Source organism: Centruroides vittatus, unplaced genomic scaffold (genome assembly GCF_030686945.1).
Source record: "Centruroides vittatus isolate TY-2023 unplaced genomic scaffold, ASM3068694v2 contig_392, whole genome shotgun sequence".
Lineage (NCBI taxonomy): Eukaryota > Metazoa > Arthropoda > Arachnida > Scorpiones > Buthidae > Centruroides > Centruroides vittatus.
In genome coordinates this window covers 1,544,281-1,570,478 of record NW_027122208.1, presented here as the reverse complement: position 1 = coordinate 1,570,478, position 26,198 = coordinate 1,544,281, and the positions used below count along the sequence as shown (strand labels likewise).

The 26,198-nt window shown below is 27.3% G+C and overlaps 1 protein-coding gene across 1 annotated transcript in view; it reads right to left on the bottom strand.

Moving 5' to 3' along the window:
• Positions 1-2,026: 2,026 nt before the first annotated feature.
• Positions 2,027-26,198, bottom strand: part of hyx (cell division cycle 73 hyrax) — a 49,964-nt gene continuing 25,792 nt past the window's right edge. The window contains exons 4-15 of the mRNA XM_067271173.1: positions 25,969-26,050; positions 24,594-24,649; positions 22,560-22,645; positions 20,664-20,880; positions 10,309-10,404; positions 10,157-10,232; positions 7,654-7,806; positions 7,481-7,568; positions 7,106-7,243; positions 4,649-4,740; positions 2,823-2,964; positions 2,027-2,735 (exon numbers count right to left, since the gene is read on the bottom strand). Coding sequence (XP_067127274.1) covers positions 2,699-2,735; positions 2,823-2,964; positions 4,649-4,740; positions 7,106-7,243; positions 7,481-7,568; positions 7,654-7,806; positions 10,157-10,232; positions 10,309-10,404; positions 20,664-20,880; positions 22,560-22,645; positions 24,594-24,649; positions 25,969-26,050 — 1,263 coding nt within the window. The 3' untranslated portion in view covers positions 2,027-2,698. The remainder of the gene's footprint in view (positions 2,736-2,822; positions 2,965-4,648; positions 4,741-7,105; positions 7,244-7,480; positions 7,569-7,653; positions 7,807-10,156; positions 10,233-10,308; positions 10,405-20,663; positions 20,881-22,559; positions 22,646-24,593; positions 24,650-25,968; positions 26,051-26,198) is intronic.

Here is a 26,198-nt window from a genome sequence, read left to right as displayed (position 1 = left end):
TGTGTTTGATTTTAAAAATATTCTGGAAAATTTTTGAGATTTTTAACGACGCACTTAGACGAGGAAACGAAAATGTGCCAATTGCAAAATATATTTAATTTCACGCGATCGTTAAGTATAATTATAAAATTTAAAACTAACTTTTTAAATAAAAAATAATTTTATAGATTTAAGAATTTATTGAATACTTCAAAAATAAAGTATTGGAGTTCTTAAGAATATATTTTTATAGTTACCGTTTTAATTTAATATTTTGAGTGACGAACATCACAAATGTATAAACAGATTAATTAGAAATTGGTAGTTATTAAAAACGTGTTCAAATGTACCAATATTAATTATTCGACGAACATACGACAGATTTTTAAAAGCAAAATGCTTCGATACGTGTTTCTAAACTCTTGCTATATTCTACAAAGCAGAATTTGACAGTAATATAATTTTCTTTTTGGTAATATTAAACCGATCAAGTTGCAGAAAGTTTTGCTAGTTCAATCATATTCTCTATTAAAATATTTACTTCTTTAATGTAACTTTGAGTAATATCTAATTTAGTTTTAAAATATTAATAGATATTCACTTTGAGTTTTCTGCCATCTTTCTACTCTCCAAGCTATTCTGAAAATACAGTGCAATGACAGTTGCTTGTCATCATCTACACTTAATCATAACTGAATAAAAAATAAATTATCCATTATAAAGATATAATATGTCAAAATGTAGCAACTTAAAATTATAAATTTTCTAAGGACAAAGTATAAATTAAGTATTAAAATATTGCAAAATAAACTTGGAATTAAAGAAAGATAAATTTAGCATCATAAATCTAAAAATGTCATGAATTCTAAAAACGTTTTTGTTATTTCAGCTTACAAAAGAAAAAAAACTACCCAATTGGATCAAGATAATCATTTTCTTATTAGTAAATAAAAAAGATGACAATTTAACTGATGTAAAATAACTTTTTATTAAATTTCTATATTTATGTTTTGAATATAATTAACAATAACCTGATTTTCACTTTTAAATCGGTTATCAGATTACCATAAAATTCTTATACCTAACTTGGTACTTTGTGTTAAAAGAAATAATAATTACTTCTTAGAACATATCTAATTCCTAATTTTAAGATCTGTAGAACTTTCTTTTTCAAATATTTATTACTTTACGAGTCGAGAGGACCGATGCAGGCATCGGGGCATACTAAATTATAAATAAAAATAATATACCGAGTATTATATTGTAAAAATATAAAATAATTTATAGTGTTAATTTGAATAATAGCTAGGGGTGCGCCTAGTGGCCTTTTTTGGCATACCGTGACAGAAACCACTTTTTCGGTTTTATATAGTAGATAGTATACAAAATGAATAAATCACGAGATAAAAAGTGCTGCCTCTGCACGACAAGTTTTATCGTTACGGTAGAACCCCATTATCCGAGATGCGAATCGTCGCTGCCTCGGATAACCGAAAACTTGGATAAAACAGACTACAGTGACCGTATTGGAATAAAAATTATAAATGTAAAAGATTTATTTGGTAGCACTTTTAAGCATCTTTTTATACTTCAGTGAATTTAATCATGTAAAAATTATTATTTTTATATATCATTTATAATATAGTTAATATATGGTACAATAGTTTTAAGAATAAAAATGCTTATTATTGCAGTTACGGTTAAATTTCAATCCGAACGGTTTCTCGTATCGAACTCGAACGATAAAAGGTAAACAGAAAAATCGTTTTGGAACGTATGCTACCGTTTTAAACTTTGTTTTGTGAATTATGGTATAAAAATAGTAGCGTATTCGCTTACGGGTTTGTTTCGGGTAACGTATGCGGAACGTCGGTTAATCGGGATTCTACCGTACTTATAATTTCAAACTTACCAAATTACATTAGTAAAAGTATTTGCCATTGTATTTTATCTGTTTATTTTAGAATTATCAAATTTTTCAAAAATTTGATTTTAAATAGAAATTCTTTCCAAAATAAAAATAAAATGAGGAAATAAAAAAACAGCATTCATTTCAAAACTAATTTAATTAAATCATAAATTTATAAAAGCTAGAAAACAATTGTTGTGTTAACAATAATCTAGCAACGTTTGTTTATTTACAGTTGTATATAGTCCTTTTCTTTATTCCCCAAATATTTTTTGTAGCGTTACCAATTATTTACAATTAGATTTGTTTCCCTAAAATGTGATGCTAATAAGTGGGGAGAAAAAAAACATTCCTTACACGACATGATGATTTTTGTTGGTGCAGAATTGGTAATTATGTACAAACATACATCAAACGAAACCCGACATCATAAGCGTATAAACCAACGACTGCCGTAAATTTAGCCCTATCGGTTACGGCAGTTGTCGGTGTATTTGGTAATTATGACAAATCAGATCCACGGAAGAACTACACTAATACAAATTTCATACAAAGAGCATATCGGCACTATGTAATGACGTAATACCGCCTCAAAAAATGACAATTTTATGTTTTTAAAAAACTGTACAACAATTACACAGTAATGTGATTCTTAAATCCAAGATTTAAAATAATTTCTTTTGTCAAACATGCCCCATCTGCACGACTCGATTTCTGTTATAAAACAGATAAAAAGATGGAAGTTTTTGTCGTACGGTCCCGTTGGTCCGAGATTGGTCGAGAACACTTTTATATTCGAACCAAGAGTAATTAGAAACGCAAGTGATGTTTATGTTTCACCATAAAACTGTAAAAGAAAAACATTAACATATTATTAACAACAGAAAACAAAGTGACAAGTATTATTTAAGAAAGACTACAACCAAATACCAACCTGTCTAAAACTTCCCAAAATTTTAAGAGATTTGCATGATCCAAGTGACGTTTCTGTTTACTCAACTGAATGACATGCACCGCCCACTTTGCTACATTGGAATCTAATCTCATTTCGTCCCATTTGATATGAAATGCTTTCACTGAAGAGGAAAAATCATAATCAATGCTCAAATATTAATTTTGAATTTTAGATCAAAAGTCAATTATAAATTTGTTATTGATATTTGTAGTTATTTAAAATTATGTGCACTTTTAATATTTTAAGTGTTAATTGTTTTTGAATACAGTAGAGCATCGATTATCCAAAACAATTCTGGACTGCGGTTGCTCAGATAACTGATCATGTACGAAAAAATATATTAACCTATCCGATGTTTAAATTTTTCTCCGTTGCACGTCACTTTGAGCTGAATTTTCATCAATGTTAAGCCTAATGTAAATTTTTTTAAAATAATAATCGTGGTTATTGTATCGTTAAAAATTATTTCAGTATACCATTATTTCTTTATTTTGCAAACAAAATATATATATATTGAAAAATATAAAAACAAAAAAAAATTATATTTTAGAAGTTAATCTAGTATCAAAAATGTTCCGATTCAGCACAACCACGTCCCCGTACACAATCCGCAGAGAAACACCACACAAAACAAGCAAAGCTCAACCACTCGTGATGGAGAAAAACGCCTCCTTCAAATACTGGCAGGTCCTTAAGTACCCTCTCGTGGTCCCACCAGAGTTGTCGGCTAAAACACGAACACCAACAAAAATAATACTGGAGTAGCCCAAGACATAGCCAAATATTACAGCGCCACGGCACCGGCAGAAACTCGAATTTGCCGACCGGAACGCTTTTGGTTAGCCGACGTTTTGGTCGATCGGTATTCGGATAATCGATTCTCTACTGTATTAATATTTAATTGAATAAAACCAAAAGTTATTGAAACTCACAAAGATTTTGAATTCAATTTTACATTAGAACATTAGACATTCATCGTTATTAAACAAATTAAAAATCAAAACTTCTATAGTCTGTTCCCTAACTTCATGCATGAAATGACAAAGTAAAGCAGCTACATCACCACTATAGACTATAAAATGTATCCGTCATGTTACCTGTCTCATTTAGAAGCAACAGCAGTGTGCTAATAAAAGTGTAAACATATGACAATTATTAAGAAACCTAGTCCTGTAGACAATTGTTAAGGAAGAGTACTGTCTTTGCAAACTATTTCTTGTGGAAACGTGCACAAAGTTATAGTTAACTGATTATAGTGACAAAATAAGATGTAAAGATACAAAAAGTACAAAGAACAATAACTTTATTCTAGACCTACTCTGTCTATTAATAATTTTAAAATAAAATAAAATAAATTAAAATATTATACAAACAAATGCATAAACAGCATCTTTCTAGAGGTAAGGAAAATTTAATGAGTTTTAATGTTTTTAGAGTATTGTTAAACATTCATATAGGATCTAGAATGAACTTGACTTTATAAACATTTATGAATTTCATCTAACATAGAACTAAAAATTGTATTCTATAAAGCTACTTTAAAACATTGCTATGAAAATTTAAGTGTATTATACTTATATCTATAGAAATTATATCTGTTAAAACAATAGCATATATAAAAAAATAAAATCAAACTTTTCACATATGAACTCACTTGTAAGAACTCTAACAAACATTAATTACTACTAAAATTTTTAAGTAAATATCATTATAAGACATTAAAATTATGAAATAAGAAAAATTATAAGCATTTTCTACAGAAAAGTTTTAGACATTAAAAAAAATAAAAATACCACCATACATACTTCTTGAAAATATTTCAACAGGATTTCCATCCCAAGGCCAGCCTTTAAACTGCCAAGCAGGTCCCTGGACAAATACTGCAACAACACGATCCCTGAAAGAATAAAAAATATAATATATAGCTTTATTAAACATTTAAAATTCAAATAGCATAATATTTATAAAAGTATCTTAATCTATTATCATCCTACACAAACATGATATTTATTAAATTTATGATAAAAAAATGATGATATTTATAAAAATATCATTGTTTTTTGTTAAAACTAAACTTGCTTGTTGTTAATAAATGTTTATTTACATTTGTTAACAATGAATAAGTTCCATATAACATCATTCATATACACTCTGTCAAATTTTTTATGTTCAAAGATACAGCAACCGAATATTGTCTAAGCCAGGGGTGTCCGACCCGCGGCCCGCGTGCGGCCCAATAAACGTGTAAACAAAACTGACAAATTTTTTATTTATTTTTACTCACTTATTTCAACGGCATGAACTCAAAAAAGAAGTTTCACAAAGCTGTAAACATTTATACATGTTTTATTTTTGAGTGGAAAGGAAATATTTTCAAATACTTGGAAATGTGTGAATGAGGAAGGAATACTAAATAAAGCTGGAGTTGTGACTCAATGAATTATAGACCCAAATTCAGGAAAAGGAGAGAAAGGCCAAAAGATAAAAAGTAGCGAGAAAGGTTAAATAGACCTGTTATGCAAATATTGACCCTTAATCTTCTAACCTTCCTCACTGCTTTATCTTTTGTCCTTTCTCTGCATTTGAGTCTATAATCCTTTGAGTCCCAACTCCAGCTTTATTTAGTATTCCTTCCAGCATTGCAAGATTTGGCTACCCTATTTTTAGTTTGGCATAAAAAATATCATTTGGCACATTGGCTACTTTTTGGGCTACATATTATTTATAAATATATTAGTTGAATAAGAATGCACTTTAAAAAGATGTTTTGTCATTTTTTTATTAATTAGAGACGGAAATAACACAAATACTCGTGTTTTTCAAATAAATTTACGTTTGCGTCCTTTTATAATAAATGAATTTATCTATTTCTAAGTAAAAATTGAAAGTGTCTGTAGAAGTAATTTTTTAAAATATCCTTTTTCGTGATAAAGTTTTAATACTTATTACTATAATTTAGACATTTTAATCCTTAAATATACTTATATATTTAAGGATTGGGCCACCACAAGTATATGTAATATATCTGTGGCCCAAAACTCTGACTTCTTTCAATGTGGCCTATATAAACAAAAAGGTTGGATACCCCTGGTCTAAGCTATCAACCTATGGGATTTCAAGTAGCTGACAAAATGATAATTTTTATTTTGTTAAATTAAATAAATGCTCTTTGTTAATTAGCTTAAGAAAAAATAGAACAAGTTTCAAGATAAATCTGAAATAATGTTATACTAAAATATATGATTTCAGAGAGATGCAATTCAAATTAATAATTAAACATTGCTCATAACTAAGAATCATTTTTAGGGACCTAGATTTTTACACAATAATATATTATAATCTCAAAATATTAGAGAACTTATTTTAAGAACTATATATAAAACATGTATGTAAAACTGTATGTATTTCTCATACATGTAAAAAACATGCAATAGTGACACGTTACACAGGAATCTAGGACAATAAATTAATGCCTATTATCAATGATTCATATCAAGTGCATAATGTAATACAACACAAAATTTTAACAAGTGAAGCATGCATGTAACAAATGCATTACCCCTGTAGTATTGTATATGTAAACTGCATACTTACATTCTCCTATGAATAATAATGCAAAATGGCAAACACCAATTACACAAAATACATGCTTAATGTGCAAAACCTTATTCCTATGCTCAAATTAAAAAAATGAAATTGATGGTGTGGCAAAAGAAATAAAGTAAATAAATAGCAAGGTGAACTGTGGTTCAAAAATCACAAAGGAAAATACAAAACTTATGCAAATGAGACTGCACTTATAAACATCGGAATCAATTAAGACACTTAAGTTTGTTGGAAAAGAAAGGAAATCAGACCACTCAAACAGTGAGAAGCAAGCTATACAATGTAAACAATGTTTTATACTTTATAGTATAGAATTTTGACAACTGATTTAAAAAATGACTGAAAAAAGTTTAAGTTAAGAAACATTTAAATTTACTTTTCAATAAATTTTCTATCTGTCCTAATAACATTGAATTATCAAAGAGGTTATACAAATATAATTAAATACAAAAAAAATTGGTTTGGAAATTTGATATAGATATTACATAAAATCCTATAACAATTTTTGATTCTATATAATAATCATTATAAATCCCCTAAAAATATTTAATATTTTTATAAATGACAATGAAAGTTATATATGATATGATAGCTATTGATTATTATTTATAAGTGAAAATAAAGTAATAATAAAAGAATTAATTTTTATAACTTACCAATCCTCGTGCGATAGTTTCAATGGATTATCTATTATACGATACGGCACAGTCAGGCCACCTTTCTTTCTACGTTGAATTAGTACTTCATTTTCTCTTTTGCATCCTTGAGCTTTCTTTTCATCTGTACTCATATACCTAACAAAACAATTTAGTAATCAAACTAAAAGCAACTAACGAGCATAAAATACAGCCATAGATGGTATGTCAAATTTTAAACTAGAAAAGAAATTATAAAAATGTATTTGTAAGTCTAAAAACTTAAGAATTTTAATAAAAATTTATTAAACTAAATACACATTCTCATAAATAAATTTTTTATTATTACAATTTGACAAAATAAATTTATTGGAAAAACAAACAATTAAATACTACCTGAGATCTTGCAAAATATCTTTTGCATTGTAAATTGTTATTAATGATGTTGTAGCTGCTGGAATTATAATTATTGGTGTTTTTGAAGCTGAAGGAAAACATTATCATATTTTATTAATTTTAATGACATTTATGTGAATTGCTAATCATATTTATTAATATCATCATCTTACCTCTTTTTTGTGGTTGTTTATTCTGAACTGTTGGTATAGGTTGTGGTTGAGGAACCGGAACTATAGGACGTTTTGGTTGTGATCCTTCTGTCACTGACTTTAAGGTCATTCCGTGATATGTACCCATAGTATCAATCTTGAAACCCTCAGTTTCTAATGAATGAAAATAATTTTAAATAAAATTCTAACAAATTCAAAAATCTGATAAATTTTAATTATTTTAATCCAAATCTTATTTGCTTATGAAATGATAACCATTACCAAAATTATATCAACAGAGAATTAAACTAGTCACATAAGTTATCTTTTATATATGTAAATTCTTTCATAGTTATGCCTTACAGCTGTATAAAAACAGTAGAATGACACCATATAAAATTAATGTTATGTGGCAATTGAAATTGAAATATTGCAATGTATTGAGTTTAGTAAGATGTTTATATTTATAAAATTAATGTAACATTTTCACATAAAAAAATGGATTTTTATAAATACAATAAAGTTATTTAAAGTAATGAGATTCAATTCAAAACATACTTTTTAAATTCTTATCATAAATTACAACAGAAAACAGTTTCTCTTTTGATTTGAATGTCTATGAATACACTTGGTAGCTAGGTATAATGCTCTGTAATTTGCAGCAAATTATTATAGAAAGGTGATTTTAGTATCATTCAAAGAAGAATTGAAAGTTTATGTAATACTATTCTATACTATTACTTGTGGCAGTAGGCAATGAATTATCACATTAAATGCTGAGCAGTACTCAGTAACATGCTCCAATGGTGATTAGTATGACTGACACAGTGATCAATGAAGACAATGCAATAAAAACTGCCAAACTTTTATGCACTTACTTACAGTATGACATTACAATTTATGCTACTTTCTAGACATATAAACAACTTGATGTTTTAACTACATTACTTCTTTTAGTTACCATATTTACTGTAAGTAAATGAATAACAATTGATTATAAATAAAATAAACTAAGTTAGTCTTAAATTTTATTTCTTTGAAAACATTTAAGAAAACTATCTTTTTATGAGCAGATATATCTATTTTTATTGTTCTGTTGTTTCCTTTAGCAGGAAGCTAATTAAAAAAAAAAGACTCCTACCACATTTAACTTATTGATTAATTACAGTAATATAAGTAAAATGTTTACTTAAATCAATTTAAATGTTTATTTACTTAAAAATGAAATAAATAACAAATTTGACAATTCTATTGTTAATCATACTTTATAATTTATTTACTTATATACAGTAGAATCTATTTATTGCAATCCCTATGAGATTTGTCTATACTGATAAATGACTGATAATATTAAGTGGAGACAATAAATAAGACTTTGATTAAAGAATATTCTAGTTGATTAACTCAGACATTAAATGGGCTTACTAAAACAATTAAAAAATGTATAACTTAAAGATGTATTAATTATAATTAATATTAATTAATAGCAATTCATCCAGTATTGTTTGTCTGCTGTTTTCTGCAATAGTCTTTAACAGCTACTGTAAATTGAAGAAATAACAGCAATTCACAAACTACTGTACTATGAGCAAATTATGATTAAAATTATTAATTTCTAATGTTTAAAGCACTAGATAAGGCCAATAGGTATTTTTATGTTTTTTTTTTTTTTTTCAAATTATGTGAAAATAACAATAAGGAAATTTTGATTACAATAAGCAAAGTTTTATAAATTTATTTTAACTTATATATATTGTAACCTGCTAATTCTAATAACAGTATGTTGATATAATTCAAATAGTTGATATTAAGATTGGTTCATGGTGTTTAACAGTAAAAGTTAATTTATAATCATGTTTTTTTAAGAAACTTAAAAAATTTAAATCATCGGCAACTCAATTTAAATTCAATAATGAATTAAAATAGTTCAGTGTTTTGCAAATAAACAAACTAAATAAAATAATTACAAATTATTCTATTTAGTTTGTTTATTTGCAAAACACTGAACTAAAATCAAAGTACAAATTGTTAATTTATTTGTGATCTCTAATAAATATTTTAAGAACACACAAACGTATAGATCACCTTTTACAAATAAGCAGATAAATATCATTACAGTAGAGCATCGATTATCTGACTTAATTGGGGACTGGGGTTGGTCGGATAACCGAAAAGTATGAAAAAATACATTATTAGTAGTGTATTAGGCCTGGTTTAAATACTAGCCTCCCTTTCATGGTCGAGCCAGTGCTGCCAGCTAAAATATGCAAAAATTTAACAAAAATAATATTAAAATAGCCAAGACATAACCAAATATTGTAGTGCCACGTCACTAGCGGACATTTGAATTTGCCGACTAGAACGCAGTCGGTTAATCGGGGGTCGGATAATCGATGCTCTACTGTATTTGCTAATTTGTATAAAGGTGTTTGATGTTCTATACATTCATTTGTGTTAATCAGTTTCCTATAATAAGAAATATACTTAAAAAAAAATTCTTTAAATTATCAGATGCTAAAGTTACCTTCTTTGCTTGAAAATATTTCTTGACCATATCTATTGTATCCTACAGGTTGTGGAATGGCTCTTGCAGGAGTTGCCTTTAATTTAATAGGTAATAATAAAAATTATCACTTTTATTCTAAATATTTACATAATTTGAAAAATGTTGCATACCCTTGGTGTCTGAACTGGTTCAGGTTGATTTCTGTTCCCACCTTCTTCTCTAGCTTTAATAGATTGTAGTAATGGAAAAATACTCTTGGCAAAATTCTAAAAATTAATTATTATTAATTAATTGGGGGCGTATTTGTCTCGACGCTGCTGGTGAAAATTTTTTCTCACTTCATCTGTGATAAATTTTTTGAGTTAAATAATTAATTTAATCAAATTTGATTTTGAAAAGGAACTAATAATTATAGGACTATAAAATTAATAAATTTAATACTAACGACAATGCAACGTTCTCCAGTTAAATGTGGAAGACCACCGCTCACCAGAACCAAATCAGCAGGTAAACGTAATGACGATATTGCAACAAGTTCCCGATTAATTACTGACTACAAATTACAACCGGATAAAAATCTACAAGACACTAATATGGAGGCTAAGAAAACTAATGAAATATCAGACCAACGCAATACTCAAGATGATTCAGGTGAGCCAAATGTACTTGATTCTTTACTAAATAACCCGGATGAGTTATTGGACACTTCATCTGCCATTTTATGGAATAAGATATCTAACTTAATAAAAACATCTAATGATAAGCTTTTTAAGCAAATAAAAGATTTTAAGGAGGAATTAAATTTAATTCATGAAAATTTGAACAAAGCTAAGGAAAAACAGGCAGAATTGGAGGAACAAATTACGAATTTACGATAACAAATAAACATTATGCAAAATGAGAAGGATCTTACGTATTATAGACTAGATTCTTTAGTTAATGACAACAATCGTAGTAATATTATAATATATAACTATCCTAATTTGAAACCTGTTTCTAAAGAAGAAATTTATAACTTCATTACCTCCTTATTGGAAATTTGTGATATAGTTCAAGAGATTTAGTGACATTTTAGATGTGATTCAGTTAACAAAATCACCAAAAATTACTACTAAAGTAATTTTTAAAAATACTCAACTTCGTAATCGAATCTTTTCTGCTTTTATTCGGAAAAAAATGCAAAACCAGTTAGAAGATTGGAGAGATTCTCAAATATCCCCAGATCTTAATAAAAATACAAGAATAAGACGAAAAAATCTACTTCCAGTGTTACACAAAATACGGAAACAGAATGCACAGGCTAAACTACATAATGATATCTTAATATCAGGACCCGAGAAAATTACTTATAACATTAATCTGAAAAGTTTGGTATATGCTGATACTTTTTTACCTTAGGCCGCGACTCCACTAGCCGTAAAAGGGCCGTAAAAGCTTTTAATCACGTGACCATGATATTTTACGCCCGAGCAGGTCGTAAAACCAACGTAAAAGCGAGTTGAGCAGTGTTCAACTTTCGAAGCGAATACGACCGTAAACCGGTACCATCCACCAATCAGAAGTCTGTTAAATCTAGGTCATCGTGACACGGTGCGAAAATGGCGGAAAACGAGCTTTTGTGTACGTTCTCTCGTGGCTACTCTAGAAGATCTGGAAAGATTTATCAAAAACATCCGAAAGTATTCATGTATCTACGACAAGAGGTATCCCGATTATAATAATGGATGCCTAAAACACGCGATATGAACGGCCAAAGGAAAATCCTTCAATTTAGAGGAGTATATAATAAAAAAGCTAAGCTTATAAATGCTGTATATTATCTTAATAATATAATAATAAAAGTCAATATATGAAAGTAAAGATATTACTTTTACTATATTTGTAATTATAGTATAGAGAAAACTCGTAGAATATAATTATTGTCTTTTTATCGATATATCACGTATACACCGTAATAGTACTGTCGCCGTAAAAAGCTTCGCTAGCCGGACCTCCACCGCAATCCGAGTGCAAACGCAAATAGGTCACGTGATTAAAAGCTTTTACGGCAAAAGATTTTACGGCTGTTTTACGGCTAGTGGAGTCGCGGCCTTACCGTAAAACGATAGTTTTGGGAAGTTGATATAACACAAATCAAAAGCAAACCCAAAGTTTGAATAAACCTAATAATAATTGCTCTTTTGATATATTAAATTGGAATTGTCAAGGTCTAAAAAACAAAACTTCAGTTATCAATTCTTTGCATATTAGATATAATCCGGCTATTATTGGTATAACGGAAACTTGGATAACAACGGAAAAATTTTATACTACAAATTTCTCGAAAAAATTTTTAATTGAATCTTCAATTGCAAGTAAACCAGTTGGCCCCGGAAGACCAAGTGGCGGCTTGTGTTTATTGATGGAAAGGGAATACTGTAAAATAATTCAAGTTAAAAAATCAAGAAACTATATATTACTTCTCATCACAATAATTGGAAACAAAGAATTAAATAAGAATAATCAAATAATGATGATATTACTAACTTATATTCCTCCCGGGGATGTAAATACTCTAAATGAAATCTTTCAAGTTATAGAATCATGGTTCTATATAACTCCATATATTATTATATTGGGTGATTTTAATTCTCGAATTGGTGAGGAAATGGATTCCAGATATAAGGGACCAAATCATTTAATTAGTAATAATCGAGTATCAAAGGATAAACAGGTTAATAATTTGGGGAAAAAGCTGCTAAACTTCATAAAAGAAAATAAACTCTATATATTGAATGGTCGTATTAAACCTGATTTTCCTGCGGAATATACTTGTTTAACTCATTTGAGGAAATCAACAATTGACTTTACAATATGTTCTGAACTACTTCTGGATTATTGTACGAAATTTACGACAACATTAATGGATGCATCAGATCATTTTCCCACAATAACCAAATTTCAAATATCCTCAACAAAAGGAACTAATAAGCAAAGTATAAATAGTTCAAAAATAAAATACAAATTCTCAAAATATCGGAGGGAGATTGACAAACGACTTAAAGCAATTCCAGAAATTACAAGTACTAATAGTGAAAAAATATATAATTTAATAATAACTATATTAAACGAATACAAATGTATAAATAAAAATACTAGACCTAAGCAAGGATGGTTTGATTCAGATTGTTATAAAATGAAATTAACAAAACAAGCAACATTGAAAAAATTCAGGAAAAATTCAACAGTATTTAACCTCAACAGTTATAAAAAAACTAAACGAATGTATAATAATCTTCTTAAAACTAAAAAATTAAATTATTTTCGGAAAATAGAACAAAATTTAATTAAAAATAACAATAATGGCAGCATATTCTGGAATACAATACGAAGATTTCGGCCCAAATCATACTTAAATGGGAATACTGCTACAATAGACTTTAATACCTGGAAACAATTTTATAATAGATTTCCACAAATTAATATGGAAATACCGTTAAACACAAGCATAAAAGTTTATGATGATATCCTGGATTCTGAATTTACAATAACTGAGTTGGAGGATGTTATTAGAAAATCAAAAAGCAAGACAACACCAGGATGTGATAATATTCCTATTGATTTCTTAAAAATATTATCAACTAGTTCTAGAATAATAATACTAAATTTGTTTAATAGTATGTACAAATCTGCGTATTTTCCTGAATCCTGGAATTCAGCCATTATAACAATGATATATAAAAAGGGTGATCCGTTCTCTCCCAGCAACTATAGACCAATAGCATTACTACCAGTAATAAGAAAATGTTTTACTTCACTTCTTGCAAATAAATTTAAGTTATGGACTAGAACAATGGGACTGGAAGCTGAATTTCAATATGCATTTACTACTAATAAAGGAACCGAACTTGCAATTTTTACTTTATTAATGATAATTCAACTCTATCTTTTAAAAAAACATAGGAAAATATATGCTGCTTTTATCGACATCCAAAAAGCATTTGATTCAATATATGTGCCTTTATTGATACATAATCTCAAATCCAGTGGTGCAAGTACTCGATTTACTTCAGTAATTTCAAAATTGTATCTAAATTATATTATTAAGATAAAACAAGGCAACAATATTTTTCAAAATTTACATTTATTTCGTGGAGTTCTCCAAGGTGATCCCTTATCTCCATATCTATTTAATTTCTATCTTATTGGTATTGATCGTCTATTTACTGAACTAACCGATGGAATTACAATAGGAAATAGAACTTATCATTATATTCTTTTTGCGGACGACCTCGTGCTCCTGGCTCCAACAAAAATTTCACTACAAAGGAAAATAAATCAACTTAATAAATTTCTACAATCATTATATTTAACAATAAATCCTTCCAAAACGAAAATAATTATATTTCGTAACAACTGTAAGATATCTGAAAATACTACTAAAATATACCATGAAAATATCCTTCTACAAACGGTAAATGAAATAGATTATTTGGGAGTCAGGTTTGAGTGGAATTTATCCTTTAGGGCACCTTTTAATAAAATAAAAATAAAAGCAAAACAAGCTATTGATAATTTGTTATTTCTATGCTCTAGGTTAAAAACTACAAATTTGAAAATTCACATTAAACTATTTAAGTCAACAATTTTTCCAATAATATATTATGCAAGCCCAATATGGAGTTTAGATTATATTTATAAATTAGAAATTCTTCATGTTTATTATTTACGCAAACTATTTCAATTGGAGAGAACAACTCCAGGTTACGCTGTGAGACATGAAGTAAATAGAATTTGGTTTTTTCCCTTTGTTTTAAAACGTATTATTAAATTTTACTATAGAATTAAATTTAAAAACGATAGTACAATAACATATCTTCACCATCAAAATATTACTCATAGTAAAGATCAAAAATTCAAACAACTATGGCAATACAAATTAAATCATATTTTAAATAGTTTTGGTACAGTACATCAATACTATTGTTCAATGATAATATCAATGATTGGAAAATTGGTTACTCCCTCCTGATAGATTCCGCAATTTCACAAGCAATAAAAAGAGATCAAGATTCATTATATCAAAGCAGTTATCATTCATGGTATATTAAATTATTGCAAATTCCATCCTTACAATTTTATATGTTTCTACCAATAAATCTTAATGTGAAGCGTCTAATAATTCAACTCCGCTTAAATAAATATTCTGTGTTTATTAATAATAAATATATCGACCTAACGAGAAACTATTGTCCTTTATGCAAATCTAAAGAATTTTCACTACTCCACTTAATTCAAAGCTGTAAAGATCTTCTAAAACTACGCAATTACTATAATATAAACCAAATATGTCAAACTAATTCAGAACTGGAATTTAAATCAAATCTGAAAAATCTTAATAAAACGGATTTATATAAAATTTACAATTATTTTGTAAAAGTTTCAGAACGATACTATTTGTCAAATCAAAATTAATGTTTGTGCAATTATCTGCTGTCGTGGGAAAGCAGATGACTCACTACATTTGTAAACATAATTGATGTTTAAACAAAATAAGAACTAAATTGTAATCTATATTTCTAAATTTAAATTTACTATTTCTAGTTATATTTTTCTTAAATAATTTGTAAAACTCCCCCTAAACAGAGAAATTGTTCTCTATTGTTAATATTAACTAATACTGTACTAAACTATATGATGTATATACGTGTATTATTATTAATTAATTAGGTCTGTAAAAAACTTTAAATAAATCATCTGAAAAAGTTACTATTATTTTCATTTTCAAATTGTTTAAAATACATGTTTATTTGTTAGATAGAAACCTTTTGTGGAGACAGCTTTTGAAGATTGATTTGAGTTATAAATTTGTAAATTTCTTGATTCAGTTATATACTAATACAGAGGCATGTGTGTATGGTAAAGGGGATATGTCTGATCTTTTTTTCACATTGAAAGGAGTGAAACAGGGATGTGTATTGAGCCCAATATTGTTCAATTTATATCTAAATCTACTTGTAAGAAAACTTAGCGACTCCAAATTAGTGAGCATTGATCTTCTGGAAATGGAGGTGAAAATCTTGACATATGCAGATGATTTGGTTGTTATGGCAGACTCGCTTATGGGTCTGCAGAGAATGATTGACTTTTTGGAATATACACTACAGGAGTTAAAACTTTCTGTTAATATTGACAAATCTAAAATAATGGTATTCTGAAATGGAGAAAAACATTCTAAAAATGAAAATTGGTTTATATAAAAGTGTAAAATAGCAGTAGTTGATGAGTATAAGTATTTGGATGTATTTTTCCAGTCTAATGGACATTTTTTAAAGCATTTAAAGCATATTCATAGTAAAGTAAATATTGAAACAGACAAGATGTGTATCTGGAAGATTGTTATGCTGGAAAGATAAATTAAAATTATAGCGTTATATGGGTCTGAGATTTGGGGCTTTGATTGGAGAGAATGATGATAATTTACAAATTAATTTTATTAAATGTTCATACTTTTTAAAAAGATGGATTCCATTGTATATTATATATTTGGAGTTCCAAAGGGTCCCTCTTTATTTTAATATAATAAAAAATAATTTAAGATGGTTACACAAACAGTCAGCTAGTAAACTTACAGAGTCCGCTAAAATTACATTTATTCTCTCAAAGAGTAGCGTGGGAAATCAAGTTGTGTCTTTGATGCAAAATTTTGGCTATTGAAATGATCCTATAATGTTAAATGAAACTGATGTCGCTGATATTTTAATGAGATTAGTAAATTATTATTTAAATGAATTTAAAGATAGAGCTGCTAACTATAAATATAATAAGTGGTATTTGGATATTTTTAATGAATGGGGCTCAGTAACCTTGAATACAGAAAGACCATTTTGCATTATACAATCAGTGTTATATGTGTGATATTTAGAAGAATAATGGCTCCGTGTTTGGATTATTGTGAATTCTGTTGCACTCGTGTTAATTTCATTTACTTTTCATGTAGTAACTGAATGTAAGGCTCTGACATCTGTCAGACAAAAGTGTTTTGGTGAAGATTATTTATCAGTTTAATCATATTAGCAATTGTTACAAGATCATAATAAATATGATTGTATTTATAGTTTTATTATTAAGATAAATGACTAAAAGAATCTAATTTGTTTAGTCTAAGATATTATTTTTTTCAGAAGTTTAACCACCAGGTGGTGTGAATATATTAGTATATTAGTAGATGATTTAGTGCTTGACAGTTGGCAGCATTTATAATTGGCACTTTTGGGCATATTATAATTAATAATTTAATTTTTTTTAAGTAATTGTTTAATTTTTTCTATATTTATAGAATTTTTGTTTGTATTGACTATTTGCTGCCATTTTTTGTGTATTTTTATTTATTTCTTTTGTGGATATAATTATTATTGCTGTCAGTTTTGTTTGTTATTGGTATTGATACTGTAATTTTATTTTACTCCTTTTTTCTTTTAACAGGCTAATTATTATGCACTGTCTTGGTTAATAATAATGTATTTTGTACTGGAATTGATAATGATGATTGTAATGTTTTAGTCTGTTGTAATATGCCCGTACATACAGGGTTTCCCTTGTACTATATTAAATAAAAATACAATTATTATAATTTTAAAATATTGTCTCATTATTAATTAGAATTAATACTGATCATATTGCAAAATAACTTATAAACAGTTGCTTTTGTAAAATGTTCAATTTGATTTACAATAAAAATCATATCAAAAGTATTTGAAATGCCATATAACAAATTAATCATACAGAATCACAAAATTATTTACTATATGAACCAGTGAAACTAAAATTCATATTTTATAGTAAAAGATATTTGATATTATTTATTAAAAACTTAAAAATTTTCAGCATTGGAATTTAAAAAGTTTTCCCAAAGTATAATCTGCATTAGCTTAATTAGATCATGAAAAAGCTTAAGTTAAACTAAATAAACTAAATATTAAGTTGATATATCAGTTATGAATTTAAGTGCAGACAAAGTATATGTCAAATTCAAAAAATTAATAAGAAATCAATCAAGAGAAATAAGAATAGATATATATTCCCATTATATAAAGAAAAAGTTTTAGTTTGTTCTTTATACATTTCAACACAGTTTGAACAAATGCAATGAAACATTTTAGGAACCAGTCAGTGGCTACTTTTGGTTAAATTAACTTCAACCCTCCATTGCAACACGTCCGCCTTTCTATCTGACGATCAGGATAGTGGCATTCAAATAAGAAAATTACTTAATATGATATTACCAGTGAGTACAAAATATGTTTTTAGGGGTTTTAAAAGATGGAAAGTTTAAATATTTAATCCATTTTTTGCAAAATTTTATTGGTCAGTTGTTTATTATTTTGTATTCAGCTAAGAATTAACATCAATTCCTGTCTTTCTGACCATTGAAATTGTACCATCCATACCATCCAAGTATCACATTCTTAGTAAACACAAAACAAGTACTCAGATTTTTCAGGGTACTGAGCACAAATCTTTGTTCCATTTGCCTCCAAATCTGATTGTCATTTGTTTTTACTTTTGTTAAATAAATTTAAATAAGATCAATTTGTTTTTCTTTGTTAATTTAGATTTTTGTCATTTTTACTGTTTTGTTATATTTTCCTTTGTTCTTATTAAAATGTAACCCTTTGTGATAAACATGATAATTATAAGATAAAACAATCAAATTCTTAATATGGCTTTCATTTTAATGTTTGTTGTTCTTACTTTTTTGTCCAGGTAGCACAAGGCATAGCTGCTATATTATATTAAAAGATTAATACAAAATACTAATATTCTCATCTCAGATCGCTCTAATTTCAAATTTAATTAAAATTAAATAGCATTTTCATTACTGTAAGTATTAATTAGTCAAAAAAAAAAATTTAGTGTTGAACATAAAATAATGTAAAAATACCTGCACTAACATTTAATAAATTTTGTAGTAGGTTCTCTTTATTATTAGAAATATCAATTTTACATAGATAATTATAGAACATTAATTATGTACATTTTTTTGTGTACATACATATAAAAAATAAATATTTTTTAAATGCACACTTACCAACAGTCTTTAAAATATTGCAAATATGCATTAAGATAATAATTGTAGAAATCAATCAAATCTCATTTATCAGTGCAAGAGAGAGATAGCATGACTTGAATTGTCTTTTAGTGCTTTGGAAATCATTCTCTAGTACTTATTGGACAGGTACTGAATGTATTTCATATGAGAGAAATATTAAATAAATCCATAACTGATTAAGATATTAATTTTATGTTTCAATAATAAATTGTATCATATAAATCAAAATCTTATCAAATCAAAAAATCTTTAAATCCAACAACAATTTTTTTTAATGAATGAATGTTTTTGATCATCTAAAATGGCAATCTTCATGTTCTAGAGCACCAATTCTCAACCTTCTTAGCTCTGCAACCCCCCAAATAGTAAATATAAATAAAATTTATATTTTGCGACCCCCTCAAAGGAATAATAACAGTAAGCCTTACTATTACTAATTGAATTTTGACTGTAATTATAAATGTAAATTTTTTTAAATATTATATAATCACATTGCATTAATTTTATACATTAAGAAAATAAATCCACATATGGAGAAAATTTTAAACGAAAAACAAATGCAACCATTACATTAATTTCTTTTCCTTACATGTGTATTTATTGTAATGTTTATAAGTTTATAATAAATGATTTTTTTCTCATAAAATGATTTCATTATTGTTTCACAACCCCCAAGGGGGTCTTTTATACTTAGTTGTGCTTCTCAACTACGATTTGACTTTTCCCTCGCTGGCCAAGTGGAGTTTTTCCGGGTTTCCTCCACTTTCTCACCCAAATGGGGACCAGCGCTATCTTACCCCTATGGGGTGTAGTATTTTTCTCCTGTCTAAATTCTTATTCTAACTTGCTGGATATCATTATCACTGAATTGCTCACTGCTGCTTTCCCTTCTTTGGCAGCATTGAGTAGCTCAGAATTATAGGTTAGATCTGGTTGGTTACTAAATGCAAACTGCAACTTTTCTACTGAACTGTCTTTCTTCTTCACTCGACAAACAACATAGGTAAGTTAAAATAGCAGAACATTAAACATAACATGCAGAATAAAGAATTGAAACACAACACAAGACATATAATCTTATGAGCCCTCACAAGGGACTAGCATTTCTTATGAGCCCTATATGGAACTTTATGAGCCCTCCTTGGGACACCAGCTACTAACCCACACAGACACTCTTGTCTACATAACACTCCTTGGCCTTTTTGTGCTCTCAGAGCAGTAAAGGACCTAAAACCACAAAAAAAAACCCAAGAGGGTCGCGACCCCCAGGTTGAGAAACATTGCTCTAGAGCTGAAGTAGTTTAAAAATATAAATATACATATGCATGTATTAAAACAAAAATAAATACCCATGTCAAAATTAATATTTAAAAGGTAAAATAAATAAAGTTTATATTTGTAAATAAAATTAAAATTTATTCACATGCATCTTACTTTTCCAGTACTTTGAAGAATAGTAGTTCTTGTCCTCCATTGTCTCTCTCTACTGAGAATGTCTTTTGTTACATCAACATCATATTCTAATATACGCTGAAAATCAGTTATTCCAAGACCAATATCATCATCTCCTTTAATAGTTAAACGTTTTTTTGCTAATCTTTTTGCTTTTATAGCTGCAATTTTTTCTACTGACATTGCTTCAGATAGTGACCTGGTTAAAATAAATTAATATTAATTATGCATTTATTAGTGTATTATAAAATGTAGTCTTTATAAACATAAAATAATTTAATATTTATTATTTCATTATTATTTAATTATTTTAAATCCTTGAAATTTTCAATTGCCAATCTTTTGGTAAATATAAGAATATATATAAAATTAATATCAATTTAATTGATATATCATTATGTGAAAATAATATTTTGTAATTCTGCAAAATTAAAGATTTAATAAATAATCTAAATTTTAAATTAATACTAAAACAAATCAAACAAACAATACTGTTATTTTATGGAATTTTATTTTATAACCATTTATATAACCATAAAAATTTTAGTTAGTTCTTTTCCTACAAACTCAAATGTATGATGAAACATTTAAATATTTAAAAGTAGCAAAACTAAACAGACACATATTTCTAGATTTCTATTTGTTTTGATTAAGAAAAATGGATATTATAAAATTAATTACCTGTGTACCACTATATCTCTAAACATCAAAACAACAAAGTAATTTAAATGCTTATTGCTTTTGATTTCTTTAATAGCTTATCTTCAGTGAACAGAAAGATTATTATTCTTCTTTCTATTATTATTTTTTACTATTATTATAAAACTGAAAGTACAGTCAAACTCAGTTATAACAAGCATTAGGACAAGAGTTCCTCATTATAACTGTTACTCATTATGTCTGTGAAGAGCAGTGATGAAACTAGGGAGAAAATGGGCGGCTGCTTTGGGGGTGCCAAAATTTATAGTTATACCACTGATTAGCAAAATCTGTCTTTTAATTTTTAATTCTAAATAAATAGGTTAATTCAAAAAAAAGTAAATACATTATATAACTGTTAATAAAAAAACAGTATAAACTGCAATATAAGTAATATTAAACAATTGACTTTTTCATAATTAAAGATAATACTAATTAATAATACGCTCAATTTTAGTTTGTCTTTTTATGTACAAATCTTAAAATTGATGATTGCTTTATTTTTCCATAATGTCAATGCTTTCAAAGATGACAAAGAAAACTTTCTACACATTTCAATTGTTTTTTAGCACCATGTTCTAACTTGCAAATAATTTCTACTTTTTCATAAACTGAGAGAAATTTTCTTTTCTTCACAGACATTTTTCTCGTAGAAGGGTTTGTTTCTAATAATCGTAGTGATGATTAGATAAATTGGCAGAGTAGAACCAGAAGCTAGTCAAGAAACGAAGTGATAAATAGGCTGTAACACAAGGGTCATAAAACTAATTATCCAGCAGTCATAAAACTAAGTAACTCTTTCAGTTATTCTTGGCACTAAATCGAGGCTATATGCTGGGTGTTTAAAGGTGGTGAAGACTTTTCCACCCAACTTGGAACTTTTTAATGTGTGAAGACTTCCATCTCTTTTCTGAACTGAAAACATGGCTAGGAGGGAAGGTTAGAAACTAATGATGATCTTGAAAACATTAAGGCCATCTCAAGTCACTGGCAGCAACATTTTACGAAGAGGGATTTCAAAGCTTATCCACAAATAGACAAATGCCTCAATCTTCACAGTGATTGCGTCAAAAAGTAACCTAATTTATGGTAGTAAATTCATTTTGCTATTTACACTTGTCTTTGTTTCATGGACCATCGGAAACAGCCCTCATAGTACAAAAAATAAATTTTATTTACCTGATCTGTTCAGTTGTAACTGATGCTTCTTTAGGGGCATCTAAGCGAGCAGCCAATTGTTGTTTAGCTCTTTGAACTTGTCCTTCCTATGTTAATAAAATATATTAAATCTTTATTTAATTTTTTAAAAACATTAAAATTAATATTTAGAACAATTTTCCTAAATATATATTATAATGTTATATTATTTATCGTATTTTTAATTTGAATTTCACAACAATATTTGAATAATTAATTTAATTTATACTGTATTTTCACAGATTGTCCAGCATGTCGGTCTATCCGGGGAGACCAAAAAATATGATAAAAACCAGCATGCCAATTTAAGTGAAGTTATAGATGACTCTTCAGAGAGCATATTAAAAAAAAACAAGAGTTAAATCAAATAAAAATGAATACATTTTTATTCTAAAACTGTGAAACTGTCAGCATTACATCAAAAACTATGATTATATGTTTAATTTCTTCATTTTGTCTTCTTTCTAACAATGTAAAATACTCGTGAAATTCCGAGAGCACTTTTCTATGTTTATTTTATGTTAATTCGATTCAAAAACAGAAAAATAAACACATTAAATTTAAGAAACTCCCAGTAAATTATCTCAACTTACATGGAGTAACATCCCCTTTGTGTGAAATTTGAGAGGAAGGTGTTATTTTTAACATCAAAGTGGATGGTTAGTGTAGCCCACACTGACTGACTTATCTACCTACCTACCACTACTACTACTGTCAATAAGACACTAATTATTTTATATTGTCTTATAAATAAAAACTCTCTTCCTGATTTTAAGTCAGTTAAATTACAATGATATTATATATTAGTATACTTGAAAGAATTTTTTTTTTTAAATATTTGTTTAACAACTAGTATTGTTGGATCTGATTAATTTTCTATTTTAGTCACAGTTTAACTGGCATGTCAGTAACCCTGGGGTTTCTGGCATGCTGGTCTGCCCCATTTACATGTGGCATGCCAGTCATTCCATGAAAATATGGTATTATCTGCACAAATATATTTATGTGCCATATTTTATAATCATGTATCTATTTGTCATCTTATAAATAATGAACAATTGGAAATGACAATGTACCTTATTTAAAACAAAAATTCTACCTGATTTTTGAGAACATTTTATATTAACAATTTAATGTTAAAAGTAATTACTGTTACTATTATAATTTTCAAAATATGCTTTATCAATTTCCTTGATTAAACTCCAGGTAACTGCACCGTATAGGAAAATGTAGAGTGACAGGTAAAGAGTTTAACTAAAGTTCATTCTCTTCAAATTTTTTGAAGTCAGAGAGCACTTTAAGTTGGGTTAACTATGAAAACAATAATTATTTCAAGTGTTGTAGCTGTAACCCATAAATACAGTCAATAAATGGTTTGATGGTTCTGAAAATGTACAGGTAATTGAGATATGTCTTTCCATTTTTACCCATTTGTCTTCTATTGCAAGGAATAAATTCCAGCCTTGAAATAAAACCTCAAGACTTCAAATAAAACTCAAAGAATATGTTAATTTTAAAAATAAACTCCCTGAGATTTAATCAAAGAAATATGATATACAATTTTATCTACATTAAAATAATAATTTTAATTCTATTCCGAATAATTCTGTCATTTTTGTTATATATCAACTGAAATCAAAATATAAATTAAAAATTAATCAATTCATTAAACTTTTAGCCAAGATATTTTTTTGGCAAAAATGTTATTTAACACAAATTATGTACTAAAAAATTTATCTATACTTATTTTCAAAAAATAATTCCACCAGTTCTTAAGTTTTGTAAAGAAAAGAGAAATATTCACAAAATGTCATTAACATAAAATTTACTTTAATATTTATGTGCATTTAAATAAAAGTGTAATCATTTTACTTTCTAATGAAACAAACTATTTTAACAGTTTTAACGGTTTCATACTATTTGAACTAATTGATTTACATGAATAAAAACCTATTATAACTCAATAAGTACATAATCAATCTTAATGAAATGTTAAATAAAAAACAAATAACTTACTTCCAATCTTGGTTTCTTGGAAATTTCATGTTGTGGTTCTTCTATTACATGTTTAACTGAATATCAAAAATAAGATAATTATTGTTAATTTTCATATATTTTCATAAATAGTTTTACATATTTGACTATTATAATAATAATTTTCTCAAATTCTAGAATTAGTAAATTATTTTATGTTTTTTCATATATCATATTCCAAAAGCTTTAAATAAGACAAGTTAAGTCTCAAATTTATAACAACAACACATTGAAATACTAGAAATATAATTGTGAGATTTGTCAATTTTCTTTTTATTACAATTCTACACTACCCAACACTGGGTAAAGTTAACTATGTACCTCAAAGTCTGTTACTGGTGTGAAAATAACATCAAAAAAAGGAAAAATAATAAATTTTCTTTTTATTACTTTTAACATGAAATTGTACTTTCCAAACTCATATATGGACATATTATTGACACAGATTGCATTTTCAAGTTATGCAGTTAATTATAAACTTCTGATTGTTAAAAAATAAAATAAATGTTAAGTTACAAAATTGAAGAATAAATTTAGATCTATATACTAGGATCACATTCCTTGTTTTCAATGCCTGCAAACTGAGCTGATTAAGATTTATGATTAAATCTAGAGTTTATTTAGTGTGTTTCAAAATAGAAGCAATGATATCTGATTTAGTGGCTGATTTTGGAAACTCAGTTCCTTTCAAACTTTGCTTCAGAACAACTTATTTTAATTCATATGTAATAGCCATTGAGATTGCTATGTTGCCAACCAGTTACATTTACAAATATACAAATAAATATAGAGCTGTTAAGTAGTGTTTAAACTCAACTGTCATGTTAAATTGTTTAAAACTCGAATGTCAAGCGAAAATTGAGTGACGTGTTTGTTCGTGCTTGTAAACTGAACTGTTGTGTATGTTTCGTACGCACCCAAAATTCCAGCTTAAGTTTATGGCAGAATTGTCCATATATTCCTCAAGGACACAATCTGATCAGGATTCCAAATAGTTTAAAACATTTAGCAACCTGGACATGATGTCCATACCAAATTTGGTCAAGATCAATCAAGCAGTCTCAGGGAAGTGTAGTTAAATCCAATGGTATTAAAATGTAAAAAAATGAGCTTGGCTCATTCAGCTAAAAAATAAAATACTTATGTAACCACTGAGATTATAAAATTGATGAAGAAATTTTTTACTAAAAAATTGCAATTATAAATAACATAATTACATCAGTCATATAAAGGCACTATTATGAGATATTTTATTAATAATTTTTATCATGTACAATCTTTTGTATTCAAGCAACATTTCATTAATTATCAAACTCTATATGAATTAGGCAAGTACAAATATTGCAATAATTCTTACCTTGTGTTGGAATTTCTATGGGTGCACTTTTGTCAATATTAGCAGATGTTGCAGTTTCGCCATTTAAATAAGCCAATATGTCCTATTAATATTTTAAAAAGTAATCATTTTATATTCAAATAAATTATTGATAGAATAAATAATCTAAAATTCAAAATTTATTTATTTTTTAACATTTTTAAGTTTGTAAGATTATAAAATAGAAAGCTTCTATTTATAAATACAGTCAA